Source organism: Oncorhynchus clarkii, chromosome 25 (assembly GCF_045791955.1).
Source record: "Oncorhynchus clarkii lewisi isolate Uvic-CL-2024 chromosome 25, UVic_Ocla_1.0, whole genome shotgun sequence".
NCBI lineage: Eukaryota > Metazoa > Chordata > Actinopteri > Salmoniformes > Salmonidae > Oncorhynchus > Oncorhynchus clarkii.
Genome location: NC_092171.1, coordinates 16,917,646 through 16,937,969, shown reverse-complemented (window position 1 = coordinate 16,937,969; position 20,324 = coordinate 16,917,646). Strand labels below are relative to the sequence as shown.

The window sequence follows — 20,324 nt, the reverse complement described above, 5'->3', positions numbered from 1 at the left end:
TGGTATCTTTCTCAAGGGAGAGCTTATCCTGCTGGGCCAAGTATTTGATTAGGTGAAAGTCCAGCTAAAACTGTTTGGGGTTGCCCTGTACCATTACTGTTCCAGACTTATAGAGATTTATATTAGCTGACTCAGGAGTCCTCAGTGTCTAGTACCCCTCATTAACAACCCCTCTCTTAACAAAGGGGTAGTGTGCTAATATAGCACTGGGCCATGCCAGGGGATGGTTGGTGTGGAAGGTTGCTGATGTTCCCATGTTTATAATAGTCAGCAAAAAGTGTCTCTTGATTTTCCATAAGGAGCTTCATTTTGTGATCTTTTCTTGCCTTATCATTCTTTATTGTATTTGAATTACCTCTGAACAGCAGGAGGCAGCTTCTAAGGCCTCTCCATTTGTTTGGAGTAGACTGTTCAACTCTCCTGCCATTGTTGGGCTAAAGGGCTTTGACATTCTCACTTGACACGTCAGGACTAATTGAAGTTGTATCAAGCTTGGCAGCCTTAATTTAGCATGCAGTCCTTATAAAGTTAATGTAATGTATTTTTCATCATGGCTTTTGGAAATAAAATATAGCTTCAGACTAAACATTACTAAACATTACTCACTCAGTTCCAGGTTGGATGGTGTTTTCAGGTTTCTGTTGTTTTCCCAGAGCATTTGCTGCAGTGTTGGAATAATAAGCTTTGGTAGTTGTAAACCTTCCAGGTGATTTCGTTATTACGTCCAAAATCAGTTTGTACGATTTGATTTGGAGTGAAGGTTATGTTGTAGAGTGTAGTATCCTGTATATGTTCCTGACAAAAAATAAAAGTTTACCTAAATCTATCTTTTTTAAGAACATGCTGAAAAATGCAGGAGCTCATCTGGTCATGAACTCTGTCTCTCTCTCAGCTTGTCTTTTCAGTCTGACTGGTTTTTGATTCTGATTACTGATGGTGGTAATGTTGTGAATGAGCTACGATGCTAGCGTAGCCCACATCAATAATGCTCGTACAATTTTTCGATATGGCCATAAAAACTTCTAAGAATATTGGCATAAGTAACTAAAGACAAAAATACTAGTGGGTGGAGTCATTTGTGTTGCTGTCAATGCGGTCAATCTACCAGAGAACAGTCTGAGTTGAGGGCAGGAACTGTTGGCCAATCACATGCGTCTTAAAATCATACTAAACCCCTACCACAGAGGACGCAATAAAATGTACACCACTGCGCGTCTCCTCTTGAGGAGGAGGCAGATGTGTGGAAAATCTCATGAAAAGCAAAGATCTTTTAGACAGCAGGTGGCAGCATTGCACTTCTGAAAAAAGGGCTGAAGGGCGTAACAAAACAATGAATGTGGGCGTGGCTATATGGTGCAATGGGCGTAACTTGACATTGCTCAGGATGTTTTGAAGCTTTCTCGAGGGTTACAGAAAATACTAGTAGTGGTCATATAAGGATTTGTGGCTGTTGGCCTGAATTAAGACATGAAGAATTACAGAGAACGATGGAGAGCAAATTCTGCATTTTGACCGACACAGAAGACCTCAGAACCCTAATTTCAAGTACCGAAAATAATCAGCAAATTGAAAGGTAACGCGTTAGCTAGCTAGTTAAATTTCATTGGCGGGGCTAGCTTGCTAGGCTAGCAAACAAATAACTAAATATCTTGCCAAACAGTAGATTAACCGATATCAACAGTATTCAATATTGCATCGACAACTAAACGCATCAATACTAGGTTTTAGAAGGTTGCACTTAGCTAGGTAGCTAACTATCTATCTAACTAGCTATTTTCATAGCTAGCGTTAATACTAGTTAGTTACAATGGAGGTACATAATTAACCATTTTAATGGTCTGCAAACTAACGTCAGCTGGCGTATACCATGGTGTGTGTTGCAGTTTGCGTGCAAGAGCATTAATTATAGCTAACTAACGTTAGCTGCCATGTTCATCTTCTATTCAATTTATCAAATTATGTTGACTACAATAACAATGCTGGATAAAAACTGATAATATATATTTTTTTATGTGTAATGTAACTGGCTGTATTTATTCCTCGTGTTATTATTTTTCTATTTGTCTTTTTTATTCTCTGCACTTAAGCATTTCACTGTTAGTCTACACCTGTTGTTTACGAAGCATGTAGCATAAGATTTTATGTAATTTACCTGGGATTGCATTGCAAATGTGCATCAGACAGTTTGCTTGCTAACGTTTACAAGGTGATCCCTGGGCTCTGGCTTGAGGGATGTTTTGCAGTACACTCATTTGTACTTTAATGAATTAGGCATTTAGTAAATGATGAATACATTCCTTCATCAAGACCATACAGGAAAACCCTTATTAGTCATAAGGAAGATTTAGGATCGAGGATATAAGCTGAGCCTAGCTCTGTTTAAAATCAACTTCACTCACCCCTTAGCCTAGGAGAATGATAACTTATACCTTCATGTTGTCTCCTTAGGACAAAGACTTTGTTTGAGGAGATCCGTGCATCCATCAACAACAATGAAGAAGAGGACCGTTCCTTTTGGCGGCCTGTGCTCCCATGGGGGGGTGTCTACACCATCAAGGCGGGGAGGAGGGCCATCTCATGCACGCCTCTGTATGTTAAGATAAGCCTAAAGAACACCTGCACAATTGACGGGTTCCTCATGATCCTCTATATAATACTGAGAGACAACCATAGCTTTCCCCGAGAGGTGGGCATCTTTCTGGGCAGGCAGTTTGTAGAGCATTTCCTCTACCTGATGGACTCATATGACTACACCACCGTTAAGATGCTGTGGATCTGGGACAGGATGTCCAAGCGGCAGTACCGCTCAGTGATCCACCATGCAGCGTTGGAGATCGATCTGTTTGGTAATGAACATGAGAACTTCACCAAGAACTTAGAGACAATGCTGTCCACTATGCAGGAGAGCCTATGCACCAACTGGAGCTGTCCTGCTCGCTTCCAGGAGTTCTTACAGAGAACCATCAACATCAAGTAAGAGAGGCAGAGGCTGTAAGTCAAAGTCTGATAGCTGGTCAGTGTGGGAGGATTTTATTTGTTCCGTATCTCCCAGAGTTTCTGATCAGAGAACAGTGATCCTCCTTTAGTATATAAATGAATAGTTAGTTACTACAAATAAAGTATGAACTCAATTAGTTCAGTGGGGTGAACTGGACTATGTCCAAATGGGAGGGCCTTCCCTGTTTCTATTGCTGGCTTTGCTAATTATTCTGGACAGCTGGTCTACACCTCTGTCTTCAAGAAGCTTTTATTTCTCCCTCTTGACTCGCTGCTTGACTAAAATAAGGCCCAGCTGTCTATAATGCTCACAGCAGGGTTGTGCTCAATTCAGAATTGACTCCCATTCAACTCATGAGTTGAATGGCAGGAAGTAGAATTTTTAATTCTGTGCAATTCAAAGAAATTCCACACAGTCATAGAACATAAGAGTGTAATTGAATCTGGCAGGTGGGTTGTTCCACTTCAAAAAGCACATAAAAGATTTTGACACCTACCATCTCCAATTGTTCTGAAATTGTTTGTAGTTAGAAACAGATAAGATAAGCATTTCTGCACCATTTTGTTGATTGCACCCAAATTGGCCATTTCAATTTATAGGATTTATATAGTATTCAATAAATATAGTACCTAACGTTCGATTTGCACAAAAACCTCTTCTTAACAATGATTACAATGTGAGGAATCCAAGTAATTGGTCAAAGGCCAGTATACAGTATCCGTTCTCTGTTTGAAGAGTTGTATGAAGCTGCGACCTTGGAGTGTTCTTTCATACCATGTAATATATTCTTTGTGATTTTTTTAAAGGATTTTTTTTAATCAATTGTATCATCAATATTTTATTTGAATGTATATAACGACATGCTTGATGTTTTATATACAAGATGTATATTTGTATAGACTACACATAATATACTCTGAGTGTACAAAACATTAGAAACACCTGTTCTTTCCATTAGACTGACCAGGTGAATCCTGGTGAAAGCTATGAACCCTTATTGATGTCACTTGTTGTATCCACTTCAATGAAGGGAAGGAGACAGGTTAAAGGTATTCTTCAGGATTTTGGCAGATGCCTTTAGGCTAGTAGATAGACTTCCAGTCATTGTGCTAATGCTAGTTAGCATTGGCTCGCAAAACTACCTCTAACTTCCTTCATACTGGACACAGAGACACAAAAATGGTATCCACGAGTTCGTCTGACTCTGGGGAATTAAATAAAGGACATCTGCCAAAATTCCAAAGGGTTTTTCACTCAACAGTTTCCCGTGTGTATAAAGAATGGTCCACCACCTAAAGGACATCCAGCCAACTTGACACATCTGTGGGAAGCATTGGGGTCAATATGGGCCAGCATCCCTGTGGAACGCTTTCAACACCTTTGTGGAGTCCATGCCCCAACAAATTAATTCTGTTCTGGTGGCAAAAGGGTGTACAACTCAATATTAGGAAGGTGTTCCTAATGTTTTATACACTCAGTGTTGAATAGAAGAGGCATTTGAATTTCACGAAATTCAATTATATTGCAATTCTGTATCCTGTTTACTACTTGAATTGAATTGGAAAGAATTGAGCATAATCCTGGCTCACAGTAGAAAATAATGAAGAGAGCAGCTGGTTTCTAAACAGCTCTGGTTCAATCTCTGCCAGAGCCTTATAAAGGTATGTTTACCCACGGTTGGCTGTATTTAGACAGTGGACTATACCTATTACCAAATCAAAACTATTTCAGTTGTTTTCATAGGTGCTTTTCTTTCTGGTGGAGATTAAAATTATGAATTAGGTTTGTGTAAATGCATCTATGTAGCCTAATACTGGTGATGGTTAGAGTTAACCCTAACTACATGGTGTTCAGAGTTCAACTTCTTAACCTTGTTCTTCTTTCCCAGTCCTCCTCATGAGCTGCCCCATAGAGATCCCATTCAGTCAGCGGTGGAGGAGTTCTTCTGTCCCAAAATCATTCTCTGCAAAGAACTGGGGTGAGACATAACGTGAATGTTGAACCATCATATCCTATAATCTCTCCTGGTCTTTTCTATGATGCTGACTGATTTCCTGTTGTGCAGGTGTAATGGGTTGAGGGAGTTCTCTCAGAGGGTCTTCTGCCATGGCCCACCTCCTTTTGTCATTCTCAACATGCAGCTATGGAAGTCTGAGGAGCTGTCCTACGTTCCTTACCATCTGGCTCTGTCCCAACACAGGTAAGGAAACCATGTAGAGCAGGAGGACTCCGATCCCAGCCTCATTGTCTGATGCTGTTCTTTTTCTCCCTGGTTGTTCATTTAATGTCAATATCGCCCGTCTGGTTTTTTTATTTTGTTGAAACAGTAACCTCCTTGTCTGTACTTTGCTATTTTCATTCATTTCATTATTTCTGGTAACCGAGACTGGTTTTTAACATGCTAAAAAATACAACTGTCTCTGCTTTTCAATAGGTACTCACTGGAAGGCGCCACACTCTTCAACAAGGAAGAGCATCACTACTCTGCAGCCTTCCAGATAGACGGCTACTGGATGCACTATGACGGGCTGAGGAGCGACAATCTGATCCTGTTAAACAAGCCCCCTGAACTCCTGCTGCTCTCTTCCCTTGTCTACATCCGCGCCTCAGACAAATGAGGTGCACAAAAGTAACCAAACAGGGATGGGGTCAGATCCATTTTTCATTACTTACTTGAATTAAAATTCTCCTGAATAGAATTGAATTAACCCCAACTTTGTCACCAGGGTCCTGACGGGACACAGAAGGAAGGAGGGAGACACTCGACAGCACTAATAGAAAGGAATCTTTCGAAAATTGCTCACCCTACACGTACACCTTCCTGTCTTTTTGTTGCCCTTAGTTCACAGAAAAATAACCCTTTACCTTACATTTAGTTAATCATGGTTTTGTCTTCCATTCCTCAGTGAGAACATGCCACAACTTTTTTTTTTTTGCACCAAATCATATTTTAATGACATGTCAACAACTTCCTTGTTCTGTTTTATACTTTTAAGATTATTTTCGAAATGATGTGCTCTATTTTGCCTTACTGTTGCCTCTGAAACTCTGTGTGCAAAGTGATGTGCGTCTTCTCTTTGGGCATGCTTGGAATCCAAGAATTTATGTATGAACTATAGTAGTTCTGGGCAGATATGCATATTGAATAATGAACTCAAACTTAAATAGTTTTACTGCGTAAATGTTTGTTGAAAAGTTTGCTTGCAGTGTGTTCTCTTGGGTGGGATGGCATTCAGAGAAGCAAATTCAGCTAATTCAACTTTGATATAGACTTGTCAAAAGGGTATATAAGCTAGACCAGCAAAGCTTCTGTGAGAGTTGGTACAATACTACAATCTATTTGTGCATACCAGCCCTGACTTCAGATTAAACTGGTGCTTTTTTAAATACTATTTCCACTGTAGTTTGAAAACATTAGAAACCGTTTAAGTATTGCTTTGTATTTTGTGGAAATTCAATCATTATCCTTGATTTACTTGCTTGTTTTAAATTGTCCATTAAGCTTATTTATTTATCCATTATTTTACCAGGTAAGTTGACTGAGAACATGTTCTCATTTACAGCAACGACCTGGGGAATAGTTACAGGGGAGAGGAGGGGGATGAATGAGCCAATTGTAAACTGGGGATTATTAGGTGACTGATGGTTTGAAGGCCAGATTGAGAATTTTAGCCAGGACACCGGGGTTAACATCCCTACTCTTACAATAAGTGCCATGGGATCTTTAATGACCTGTCAGGACACCCATTTAACGTCCCATCCGAAAGAGGGCACCCTACACAGGGCAGTGTCCCCAATCATTGCCTTAGGGCATTGGGATATTTTTTAGACCAGAGGAAAGAGTGCCTCCTATTGGCCTTCCAACACCACTTCCAGCAGCATCTGGTCTTCCATCCAGGGACTGACCAGGACCAACCCTGCTTAGCTTCAGAAGCAAGCCAGCAGTGGTGGTATGCTGCTGACTACTTGATGTCAGTGATTGTTAGAATACATGCTCCAATAATTGTATAACATCAGTTCTGTCTTAATGTCAGTAATTACTTACAAGTACCCCAGCACAGTGACATTACAGAAGTGCTTCTTGAGTGCTCGCTTGTTTGCCTTTCATAGTAGCATATGATATCCTGCACAATTCAATAAGGTAAATTACTACATCCCAATCTAAAGATGTCAAACCTGTAGTAAATATTAGTATACAAATGTGATTTTGTAATGCATTTGATCATTTAGAAATTAAGAGCATTGAACCATCACATTGTGCCTCTTGCCAATTTATCAGTGTACAATTTCATTCTTGACAGAACTACATAATGAAACTCTTAGAGCAAAAATACTTGTGTAGCTATGCTTTCATTGTTACGTTTTTTTTACCAATACAAATGTTTTATATGCGAACGTGTCTGTTTTCGTTGCTTGTGCCCCATAACTAAGAAACAAGAGCCAAAGAACAGCGTGCCTTTAAGGCAGGCATTTATTCATTTTAACTCGGTACAACGGCACACACAAACTGGCTAAAATGTATGTTCAATCAAAGCATGATAACATTTTGGAAACAAAAATACTGCTTCTACATCAAGGTTCTTGTAGTTCCAGTAATAATCCACAGGATATAGAATTCAACATTTTCACCTTAAGCCAGTTCAGACACTCATGAGAAATGTAAAAGAAGCAGAGATAATTTGGCTAACATTGACATCAGTTTCAAATGACTTCCTCCAGACTTGATTTTAGTATTCCCTCTGCATTCATAAGTAAAACAAGCACTTTGGTGAGTGGTGGCAAAACAAGACATGGTTAGGGCATGATAAAAGTACACTTATTTTTCTTTGAAAAAAATTAACATTTAGCTATACATCCCTTCATTTTGCAGTTTCACGTTTTCAGATTCCACGTATGGTCAAAAAATGTCCCTCCACAGCACAGTAAAGACTAAGTCTGTATACATTCATCCCTAAAATGTATGTCTTCAATATCCCCAAGGATAACATCTTTCAAAATGTAGTAGTAGTATCAAATGCTTGACAATGAATGGCAGCTGCAGACAATCATGCCTGCGTGATTTTCACTCTGGCTCATCCTCCCAAGATGTTGTGGATGGACAAATGCCTAATATCAAGAATTTAAACAGAAAAGCCCAATTGCAAGAAAATCTAAAAGGGAAAAGACTATTCAATTAAAATGGTTAATGTAATACAGTATTAGTTCATTTTATACTATGTGCACTAAGTTCTTAGGATGTCATATTTCACCTATTGCAATATGTTGGATTTGCGTTGATTATTCATACGAAGGACATTGAAGAAAATGAAAACCAATTCATGGTTATGTGAATAGGAGCTGTACATTCATGCAGGTTGAAATGGCATATTTACTTCCACCTCACGGCAGCGTAAACCTTTTTTTGCAATCGTAGATTAATTTAGATGTTTCCACTGTGAAATGTTAAAGCCCACTATTCCAAGATGGGGGAAAAAACAGCAGCAGGTCTAACCATGAAACAACTTGTTTTAGTAATAAATTCACTTTTAAAGGCAATTTAACATCACCTAAGATTCAACCATCAGCATTTAAAGAAGATAAGTCAAGTGAAGAACTTGCATGCTTGTTCAGACAAGCTCTCATACTGCTGAGATGCTGACAATGGTCTCTTATTGCTAGAGCAAGAATAAACAGTCTTAAGATGTTTGTTTGGGGGGGAGCTTCCCTTGATCTTAATTTATTACGTCTAAGGTAACGTTTAGAGGGTAAGAGCTAAAGAGTATAGGTAATCACAATTGCCAAGTGTGTAAATGGAACACAACACAGCACTGTAACTGCAAGGCTGCTCTCTGGTGAGTAACTAGATCAGATGGCTTAGAGCAAGACCCATACAGTCAGTCTTGTGCCAATCTTACATTACATGCAAACTGGAATTTTTACTGGAATACAATCCATTTGATTGTCTGCAAACTTTCCTCAGTACATGTGAATTGACTTGCACAACATTGTTAATGGCTCTTCAAAGATGAGAGCAAACGATGCAAAGTGGGATGGGGAAAACAGAGACAAAAGGTTTAAACGGTGGTGGTCTTTCAGACAATATAAAACGTGTGATAACGTCACAGCAATGATACGCCTTGACTTTTGAGGCTAAATTCAAAGCAAAAATAATTATCCACAAATGTATTGCATTGTTTAAATTCCATGAACCTAAATTGAGACCTATGTACAAATTGAAATTGCACCACTCATCAATAAGTCCGGTAAGTGCAATGCAGAGCTCCCTTTAAGTTTTCCTCATGCGCAAACATCTATAAAATGTACAATACAAGGAAACTGCTCTTACACTCTGGACCAACAACAGGGACTGAGTTTCTTGATCTATAGTCTCATGTTACCTGTCCTTCAGCGTGGCCCCAAGGATACAACACCCAGACTCGGCCTGCAGCCATTAACCCAGGCGAGCGCTTTGAGCTCAGTCATGTCTCCATGCCCTTGTCTGTCTGCCATGTCTCTCTGCCATGTCTCTCTCTGTGACAGTGACAATTTTGCTTGACATAGAACACAGCCCTTACTGCTCCATATCCACCCCATCCATATGACAGAATGTCACACGTACTATGCATTAGCAGTGAAAATAACCCTTTTGATTCTGGCACACAGGAGAAAGTTACACCAGACTTGTGAAAGCAGGTCATCTTTTGGCACTTCACAAGGCTGTGTATATTTACTCTTGCCTGAGCTCCTCAGGAAGACCTTGGCCACATGTGGCTTCTCACACATGCTTCATCAGAGCAAGCAGAGAGCGGGGGTGTAGGGGTCATTACATTTTAGGCATTTTGCAGACACTCTTATCCAGAACGACTTGTAGGAGCAATTAGGGTTAAGTGCCTTACTCAGAGATTTTTCCCCTAGTCGGCTCAAGGATTCAAACCAGTGACCTTTCGGTTACTGGCCCAACACTCTTAACCGCTAGGCTTCTTCCTAACCCATTAGAGACCAACAATCTCAGACATTCTTTGTGAGGAAATTGGCAGTGAGCCATACAACCAGATCCACTACTTCATAATGCAGGGACAATGTTTCAGACAAACTATCGCTAAACGAATGACAGCAGTGGGGCTCAAGAGGGAAAGCATCAGATCATAAATGGATCCATAGATGGTACCTAACGAGTCCAATTTAAAAACGGGGCTCAAAGTAAAGACTGGTGGTTGAGGTATTCCAGTCACAAGCTTGCCTTCTAGCAAGACACTGCTTTATAGCATGGGGGCATTTTGATGCACAACCAACATCTACAACAACACAGAAGAACAAATAAAAGAAACCTGATACATTGAGGCAACACAGACAACAGCTGAATCCTAATAGCACCAGTTAGTATTGTGTACAAACCCAGCAGTGAAAAGCAGGACAGGATAACTTCAATACTTATGAAGAGGGATGAAGTGTGACCCTACCTCAGGAAGATGTAACAGAAGCCGTAAGATGGGGATTTATCAATTGCTCCGAGGATGAAAGACAGGTGGCAAGTACTCTCAAGCGAATTCAGTGGGGTTTGTTAATCCTTCACAACCTCAACCCTTGAATCAAATACATGTATACACACACAGCATAACTAGTAACCCAGTGCAAAAAAACATTTACAGGCAATGCACTAGAGGATATTCATATCTATACATTTCTTTTAATTTAAACTATTTACAGAGAAAAAAAAGGCAGCCCTTTAAGTGAATATAAATATTCAGATCTCTCTTTGTGAAGCACTGATTTAGATGCAGACATTTCAAACTGTGAGCCGATCACCTTGCCTGAGCTTTAGTCCTGCACACAGACACAGAAGAACAATCATGCGTCTACTCACAAGCATACAGACACTCTGCGCCACACACATACTTTAAAGATCTAGTGGAGAAAAAAAAAAAAAACTGGAACATGTTCTGCTCATAGCAGAAAAAAATAAACAAATGAACAAAATAAAAAAAGTCTACAATTAAAAAAAAGTGACAGTTTTCACCCACGGTCCTGTGAAAAGTTGTCATTGTGGTCTAGCAGCAGTCATCTCTTCTCTGTGACAAGATTCATGGTGATCTGCTCCTCTCCTCCACCCAGACCCTTTCACTCTGGCCATCTGTGGTTCCCTGGTGCCAGCCGGGCTCATTCATCCAGCAACAAGCTCTCTCTCTCTCTGGGATCCACAGCAGTGTGGAGGCCTCCTCAGCCTCTTGGCGATGAATGGAGGGAAGAAAGAAAAAAAAGAGCCTTTTGTCTAAGTCTTCTTAAGGAGTCCTACCCAGGGGTGCCATGGGTCAAAGAGCAGTCATGCCAAAGTTACAGCGGCAGTACATCATGCCGCTTGAGTCCAGCCAGCTGTCTGTGATGGGGTCGTATCGCTGGACAGTGTTCAGGTAGGATGATCCCGAGTGACCACCCACCACATAGAGATAGTTGTCCACGATCGCGGAGCCAACCCCTGGGAAGATAAATATTATAAATGGTTATTCCTGGCCAGGAATAATAGGTCAACTTCCCAGCATCAACATAAACCTCTCTCTCCCTCACCAACTTTAAACATCTGCTATCTGAGCAGCTAACCGATCGCTGCAGCTATACATAGTCCATCTGTAAATAGCCCACCCAATTTACCTACCTCATCCCCATACTGTTTTTATTTATTTACTTTTCTGCTGTTTTGCACACCAGTATCTCTACCTGCACATGACCATCTGATCATTTATCACTCCAGTGTTAATCTGCTAAATGGTAATTATTCACCTACCTCCCTCAAGCCTTTTGTACACAATGTATATAGACTCCTTTTTTTCTCTACTGTGTTATTGACTAATTGTTTACTCCATGTGTAACTGTGTTGTTGTCTGTTCACACTGCTATGCTTTATCTTGGCCAGGTCGCAGTTGTAAATGAGAACTTGTTCTCAACTTGCCTACCTGGTTAAATGAAGGTGAAATACAAAAATAAAAGTAATTTCCCAACTCACCTGTGCGTGGTTCATTCATGGGCCGACAGGCTGTCCACTGGTTCTGGTGTGGGTCAAACCTCTCAATGCTGGACAGATGAGATACCCCATTGTGTCCCCCAACCACAAATATGAACCCTAGCATGACACCCACGGCAAAATTGATCCGTTTGTCTGCCATGGGGGCTACCATTTCCCAGGCATCCTTGCTGGGATCGTACCGCTCCACACTGCACAGTAGAAAGACACAGTTAATAAATTAAACACTGTCCTTCAAGTGGCACAGTTATAGTCATACTGTACATTGACAATATCACTGCTGTCTTTTTAAACAGGTTAGTACAGTAGCAGGAATTATAGCCATCATAAAATGACTGACTCACTTTTTCCTGTATCAAAGCCAATACAATTCACTATTGCTATTTTTTGTTCTTAGACATTATATAGCTGTGCCATTGTCATCTCAAACCAATGCAGCCCCATTTAACGAGGCCATCTATTCCAGTCCTATATTTTTCTGGCAATATCAAAGCGATGAAAACCTTGACAACGTTGTCGGAAAACTGTCAATTTGGGAATTACCTTGGAACAAATAAGTCCCCACAGCTTCCCTGTCCAAACACATTCTCCTGAGGGGTTTGGGGAGTCAAGGAAACTGTAACACATCCCTCTAGTCAACAACAGAGGTCTAACCAGCAAGCCAGCACTTATTCTATGAAAGCAACTACAGTGCCCGCTGTAATTATTGGGTCAATTCCTTCTTTTGGTTCTATACTTTAAAAGTTGGGATTTGAAATCAAACAATGACTACGAGGTTAAAGTGCAGACTGTCAGCTTTCATTTGAGGGTATTTTCATCCATATCAGGTGAACCATTTAGATATTACAGCAGTCCCCCTATATTAGGGGAGCAAAAGAATTGGGACACTTGTGTATTATAGTAGTAAAAAGTATTTGATCCCATATTCATAGCACACAATGACTACATCAAGCGTGTCGACTCTACAAATTTGTTGGATGCATTTGCTGTTTTTTTTGGTTGTGTTTCAGATTATTTTTTGCCCAATAGAAATTAATGGTAAATAATATAGTGTATCATTTTGGAGTCACTTTTATTGTAAATAAGAATAGAATATGGTAGTATGATATTTCTGCATCTAACTTTGTCACTCATCATTATTCATTCAGGATTATCTGTAGTCATGGTAGCATCCACATAGAAGTGTTTAGAAACAATAAAAGTGACTACAAAATGACAGTACATTATTTACCATTCCATTTCTATTGGGCACAAAATAATCTGAAACAAAATAAACAAATGCAGCATCACAGACTTGACGTAGTCATTGCGTGTTATAAATATAGGACCAAATACTAACCTTTTTAATACACAAGTGAATTTGTCCCAATACTTTTGCTCCCCTAAAATGGGAGGGGGGCGATCTACACAAAGTGCTGTAATTTCTAAAAGGTGAAAATCCCCACAAATAAAAAAGCTGACGATCTGCACTTTAACCTCGTAGTCATTGCTTGATTTCAAATCCCATCTTTTAAAGTATAGGGCCAAAAGAAGAAAAAATGCTTCACTGTTCCAATAATTACAGAGGGCACTGTATAACCATCTGAGTAGAAGACAACAAATCCTGTTTTTACAGAATATGGGTGGCACCGCAGGCTAGTAACAGAGCAGGGGGCTGAAACTCTTTGAATGGATGGATCAAAGCATTCAAAGGTTGTGGGGTCGACCATAAATAACCTTTCTGATGTGAAAACGGTCAACGAACAAAAAGGTTGATGGCAGGTTTTGAAGTAGACCTAGTATTTCAAAAGTCTATTGGAACCCTCATGAGCAAAGCCTGTGAAAAATACCACCGCAGATTGGCTAGATGAAGTGAAAACGTACCTGTTCATATGGGCGGGGCCATAGCCACCAATGGCATAGACCATGCCATCCAGCACAGCCGTGGCAAAGCAGCTGCGTGACTTGGTCATAGGTGCCACAGGCTGCCACTCCTTCACCTTGGGGACATATTTTTCTACAGACTGTAGGTAGTACTGGCCATCATAGCCCCCCAGGGCATAGAGCTCCCCAGCCAAGACCACCACCCCCAGGGTGCTGCGACACTCTGCCATGCGCTCCACTGTGGACCACGTGTTGCTGTCAGGGTCCCAGCTCTCCACTGTGCTCTCATGTCTCCGATAGCTAATGCCCTGTCGCATGTGTGTGGCGATACCACCCACCACATACACCTTCTGGTCCAACACTGCCACTCCAAACTCATAGCGGGGCACACTAAGAGGGGCAAGCCCAATCCATGAATCAGTTTGAGGGAAGTACATTTCCATGCTACGAGAGAAAGAAATAAGTTACATTTGTTCAATTTCTTTCTAATTCACATGAAACAAATTAAGAATCTACATTTTTTTTTTTTTTTTAAAGAGGTGGGGGGGGGTTGACAAACAGTTTTGAATGATTCTGTTTGGGGCTCAGCATTACCTCTCGAGGGTGGCAAAGAGTCCAGCCTTGCCTCCCACAGCAAGGAGCACTTTGGCAGCACAGCGTGGCCTTGTGGACAACACCGTCTGGTAGGAGAGCCGGTGCTCAGGCATGAAATGGTATTTGAGGGCCTCATTGAGGAGGTGCTTGCAGGCGTGGTCATCCCGGATAAGGTGGTTGGCCTCGTAGAGGCGGGTGAGGAACTTAACGCTGAGGAAAGGCAAACGGACACAGTGCAGTAGCTGAGCTAGGTGCTGCTGCCGCTCAGTCACATCGTACTTGATCCACGACTCCAGGGCGTAGAACACAGTCTCTTCCGTTACCACCTTCAGACAGTCATTTGACACTATTTCATCCAATTCCGCCCGTGTCAACTCAAAGAACTCCTCTGTCAGGCACACCTCTTCAAAATTCTGACAGATGAATTTAGTGGCAGCCAGGCAGAGATCATGGCAGCCATAGGTCTCAGCAAAGCGTGAGATGCCTATACAGTTCCCAGCATCTAGCTGACTCTCTAAGAAGGAGCAGCACTCCTTCAGCACCAGCTTGACCTGGAGCAAGTTAGCAGCTGGCAATAGGGACTCCACTCTTTCCTGTGAGATGAATACCGTGCCAGTGTAGGCATACTCAACGATTGCCTACAGGAGGAGAAATAAAAAACACAATCATGCTATTAAAAAGCCAGACAAAGTGTGCTTTTAGGAAACAGAGTGGAATCTTCCAAATGATGACAATGAGCTTAAATGAGCATTACCTGTAGCGCAGCCTCGTCAATGCACTGAAACTCCACCTCAGAGGTCTCCTTCTCTGACAGGTTGCCCGTGAACATGGCCTTGAAGTAGGGGCTGATGCTCGCCAGCACCACTTTGTGGGCATGGATCTTGCATTCACCCACGCGCAGCACAATGTCGCACAGCTCATGGTCCTGCCGCAACAGCTGGAGGCCTTGCAACAGCTGCTCAGAGTGGGGCCGCGTCAGACTGGCAAGCATATAGGACTGGGCCTGCTGGTCCATCTTTGGAAAAAAACACACATTACCATGCAGTCAAATGTAAGGGACACGTACAGTTTAAATAGACATTGTTGCAGCATAATCCCCATGTAAAGTTGCAGGACAGCCTGATAACAGCATCAATTTCATGAAACCAAAATACAGAACTATAGACAAGTGGAGGAGGAAACTCAAGACAACAATTCCCTCTCCAGGTCAAATCTAAGGGAAGGACTGAATTGACTTGCAGTATCTAGCAAGGTAAACACGTGAGCCACCTAAGTCATGCCAATATGGTTTATGCTATAGTTAATGAAGTACAACATACAATATATCTGAGTGTGTGTCTACAAGTTTCATCGTATCATATCAGGGATGCGAATTAGCTAAATCTGATGAGTAGGGAATGGCATTTAAAAAAATGGCCTGATAACAGATGACACTGCAACTGAAAATCTAAGCAGCCTTTTATTTATTTTTACAAAACGGTGAAAAATATGTATATCAACAAGAATTCAGTTTGCCTTGATAATCCTTTAGTAAAGACGTGTTCTTTCACTATTGAATGCGTACAGTTTAGCTCCCTTAAATCGCAAGAGTTGAGCAAGTTTCATCTAGCTAGCTAGTTATCTGGCCAACTAGCTAATAATAACCCCAGTTACTAAATAATATTAAAATGTAAGATGTAGCTATGGCAGAGTTCTTAAATCTGTCAAACATTGCCATCTAGCTACGGTAGTATATTTGGCTATGCTAGTAGCTTTGCATCTTCAAAGCATATTTCGACCAAGCTTGAGCGACGCCTCAAAACCGCAAGGCTCCGTTAGCTAGCTGTCAAATGTTGTCAGCAAACTAGCTAGTCTACCATTGCTTAGCTATAACTAAACTGAGCGAGCAAGCTTGCTAACAGTTTAGCACAACAACAGCATCTATTTGCCAAATATCGGTGCTCCAATCCTTTCAAAACTTGTCGAGGACCTGTAATGAATACCAATGTAAAATATTAACATTACATTTCTCAAGGGTAACGTCATCTGTTTAGCGACTAGCAAAGGTGTATAATGAACCCTACTAGTTTAGTTAGCTAATCTGGATAGTATCAGTAGCTGCCTTCGCGACGTCGGCCCATTTAGCATAAATAGCAACAGCCTTGCAAGCTACAAAATTACTGTTCTGATTTTTCAGACTAGCTGATGAATATTGCTTGCATTTTATAATATAGCTAGTAATAATGCGTAGCCTGCAATAACCGGGCTATCGGATGTTTGAGGCATCGTGTGAGAAATTAATTTAGCTAGCAACAAGGGTGTTATTTCCAATGCATTACCACGAAGCCAGTACACTGTTGCTGCTAAAATAAAAACAGTACTAATCAAGCTAAACATTGATCTCCAGCTTGTTGAGTGCTATCTATTGTAACGTGTGATAGCTACTAGCTAAATATCTTCAAAAAATGTTCAACACTATGCAAGCTAGACAAACCTGTGTTGAGCGTCAGATGTGCCGACAAGATCTGTTTTATTGCAGCAGCGGAGTACAATCCAGAAACTGCAGGAACCCCAGCGTCTGTCAGGAAAACAAAAACCAAACACTTTATGCTGCGTAATTTTTAGGAGCAAGCAGGGTACTTCTAAAGGAATGTTATATTTGTAGCTATTTTGCACACATTGCCATTGATAATCTTTTTTTATACACAACCATAGTACATCATACAAGTTAGAACGGAAAGAAGGCAACAACCAACTAGGAGTCATGAAAATAAAATACAAATATCAACATAAAGAAATCCCAATTTTAATTTGGTATGATGAAATAGTGTAATACTTTGTCAATTCGCTAAATTGACAAATGTACAGTAGCTTTATGGTAGAAGTTGCACTCCCTCTGTTTCCCAGCAGAGGTGCCCAGCAAATCAATATATGAGGCTCTGCTGGTATCAACATAGTCATTAGAAGGGCTACAATATCACAATTAGTCATTTATAAACGTATTTGAACAAGAACAGTTATGATATACAGTGCCATCGGAAAGTATTCAGACCCCTTGACATTTTCCATATATATATATTTTTTTCCTTAACCAGGCAAGTCAGTTAAATTCTTATTTACAAAGATGGTCTACCCCGGCCAAACAATAACCCAGACGACGCTGAGCCAATTGTGCGCCAACCTATGGGACTCCCAATCACGGCTGGTTGTGATACATGGAATCAAACCAGGGTCTGTAGTGACACCTCTAGCACTGAAATGCAGTGCCTTAGACCACCACACCACTCGGGAACCCACGTTAGAGCCTTATTCTATGGATTAAATAAATAAAATATCCTCATCAATCTACACACAATCCCCCTTAATGACAAGGCAAAAAAAGGTTTTTAGAAATATTAGCAAATGTACCTGTGGTAAACCAAATTGATTGAACATGATTTGTAAAGGCATACACCTGTCTATATAATGCCCCACAGTTGACTGTGCATGTCAGAGCAAAAAACAAGCCACGAGATCGAAGGAATTGTCCGTAGAGCTCCGAGACAGGATTGTGTCGAGGCACAGATCTGGAGAAGGTTACCAAACATTTCTGCAGCATTGAAGGTCCCCAAGAACACAGTGGCTTCCATCATGCTTAAATGGAAGAAGTTTGGAACCACCAAGTCTCTTCCTAGAGCTCGCTGCCAGGCCAAACTGAGCAATCGGGGGAGAAGGGCCTTGGTCATAGTGGTGGCCAAGAACCCGATGGTCACTCTGACAAAGCTGCAGAGTTCCTCTGTGGGAGAACCTTCCAGAAGGACAACCATCTCTGCAGCACTCCACCAATCAGGCCTTTATGGTAGAGTGGCCAGACAGAAGCCACTCCTCAGTAACCTGAAAATAGCTGTGCAGCAAGCTCCCCATCCAACCTGACAGAGCTTGAGAGGATCTACAGAGAAGAATGGGAGAAACTCCACAAATAGAGGTGTGCCATGTTTGTAGCGTCATATCCATGAATAACCGAGGCTGTAATCGCTGCCATAGGTGCTTCAACAATGTACTGAGTAAAGGGTTTGAATACTTACAGTTGAAGTCGGAAGATTACATACACCTTAGCCAAATACATTTAAACTCAGTTTGAACACTAGGCCGGCTGCGGTGTTCTGGATAAGTTGCAGGGGTTTCATGGCACAAGTGCGGAACCCAGCCAACAAAGAGTTGCAGTTGTCCAGACAAAGGAATCCAAGTGCCTTGATTAGGACCTGCCCGCTTCCTGTGTGAGGACAGGTCGTACTCAATGGATTTTGTAGAGCATGAACCTGCAAGAGCGAGTCACTGATTTGATGTTTGCAGAGAACGACAGGGTTCTTTGTACTCTGGAAGGGGGACATCATGGAGTTGTCAACTGTGATGGAGAGGTCTTGGAGCGGGTAGTTCTTCCCGGGAGGAAGAGAAGCTCTGTCTAGTTGAGGTTGAGCTTGAGGTGGTGGGCCAACATCCAAGCTAAGATGTCTGCCAGGCACACAGAGATTTAAAAAAATATATATATATTTTACTTATTTACTAGGCAAGTCAGTTAAGAACAAATTCTTATTTTCAATGACGGCCTAGGAACAGTGGGTTAACTGCCTGTTCAGGGGCAGAACGACAGATTTGTACCTTGTCAGCTCGGGGGTTTGAACTTGCAACCTCTTGGTTACTAGTCCAACGCTCTAACCACTAAGCTTGTCGCCACCTGGGTGTCAGAAGGGGGAAGCAGAAAATCAGTTTAATATCATCCAAATAGCCATAATAGGAGAGACCATGTGAGAATATGACAGAGTCAAGTGATTTGGTGTATAAAGAAAAGAGGAGAGGGCCTAGAACGGAGCCCTGGGTGACACCAGTAGTGACAGCACGTAGTGCAGACACAGATCCTCTCCATGTCACCTGGTAGGAGCAACCTGGCAGGTAGGATGAAATCCAGGAGTGTGCAGAGCCTGAGAAGCCCAGCCCTGAAAAGGTGGAGAGGAGGTTCCCGATGGTTCATGGTGTAGAAGGCAGAGGATAGTTCTAGGAAGATGAGAACAGAGAAGAGAGCGTCAGCTAAGGCAGAGCGGAGAGCCTCCATGACACAGAAACGTGTGGTCTCAGTTGAGTGAGCCATCTTGAAACCTGACTGGTTATGAAGATCATTCTGAGAGAGATAACAAGAGTTGGTCAAAGACAGCACGCTCAAGTGTTTTGGAAATAAAATAAAGAAGGGATACTGGTCTGTAGTTTGATGTCAGAGGGGTCGAGTGTTGGTTTCTTGAAGAGCGAAACAACTCTGGCCATCTTGAAGTCTGAAGGAACGGAGCCAGTGGTCAGGGATGAGTTGATGAGGTAAGTTAGGATGGGAGAAGGTCTCCGGAGATGGTTTGGAGAAGGGAGGAGGTCGAGGGGGCAAGTTGTCAGGCAGCTGGACATCACTAGCCGCAGAATTTCATCTGAAACTTTTTTTCAAAGTGGTTGACAAAGTCAGTCACAAAGAGGGAGTAGGGATGGGGAAAAGAGTTTCCCAGGGTTTGACCAGTAGTTTGAAATGTAGATTGATAGAAAGCAGCTTTAGCAGTATATACAGAGGAAGAGAAGGTAGAGAGGAGGGAGTGGATGGATTATAGATCCTCCGGAAGTTTAATTTTGTCTCCATTTTTGCTCAGCTGCCTGCAGCCCTGTTCTGTGGGCATGCAGTGTCACTCAGCCACAGAGCAGGTGGGGAGGGGACAGTAATAGTCAAAGGATGTGGAAAGGGAGGAGAGTAGGGTAGAAGAGACAGAGACAGGAGGAAAAATTAAAGCAGAAGGTATAGATTCTAGGATAGAAGAGGAGAGAGTAGTGGGAGAGAGAGAGCGAAGATTGTGATGATACCTGACCATCTGGGTAGGGGCCGGGTGG

The 20,324-nt window shown here is 41.7% G+C and overlaps 2 protein-coding genes across 3 annotated transcripts; one reads left to right on the top strand and one right to left on the bottom strand.

The window, feature by feature from the left end:
- Nucleotides 1-1,350: 1,350 nt before the first annotated feature.
- On the top strand, nt 1,351-7,393 carry LOC139383442 (uncharacterized protein C14orf28 homolog). 2 transcript variants are annotated; one of them, XM_071127990.1, is made up of 6 exons: nt 1,351-1,573; nt 2,449-2,973; nt 4,887-4,976; nt 5,064-5,198; nt 5,433-5,617; nt 5,725-7,393. In XM_071127990.1, exons 1-5 carry the CDS (start codon nt 1,488-1,490, stop codon nt 5,614-5,616), a joined length of 1,020 nt encoding a protein of 339 aa, XP_070984091.1. In that variant the 5' UTR covers nt 1,351-1,487; the 3' UTR covers nt 5,617; nt 5,725-7,393. The 2 variants fall into 2 exon arrangements, with proteins under 2 accessions (XP_070984091.1, XP_070984090.1); XM_071127989.1 differs by having other exon boundaries at nt 1,375-1,573; nt 5,433-5,627.
- Nucleotides 7,394-7,444: 51 nt separating this feature from the next.
- Nucleotides 7,445-17,020, bottom strand: LOC139383441 (kelch-like protein 28). Its single transcript, XM_071127988.1, has 6 exons — nt 16,924-17,020; nt 15,205-15,465; nt 14,451-15,088; nt 13,857-14,300; nt 11,976-12,184; nt 7,445-11,450 (listed from the first exon to the last, which is right to left on the bottom strand). The coding sequence occupies exons 2-6, from the start codon at nt 15,463-15,465 to the stop codon at nt 11,287-11,289; spliced, it is 1,716 nt and encodes a 571-aa protein (XP_070984089.1). The 5' UTR covers nt 16,924-17,020; the 3' UTR covers nt 7,445-11,286.
- Nucleotides 17,021-20,324: the final 3,304 nt, after the last annotated feature.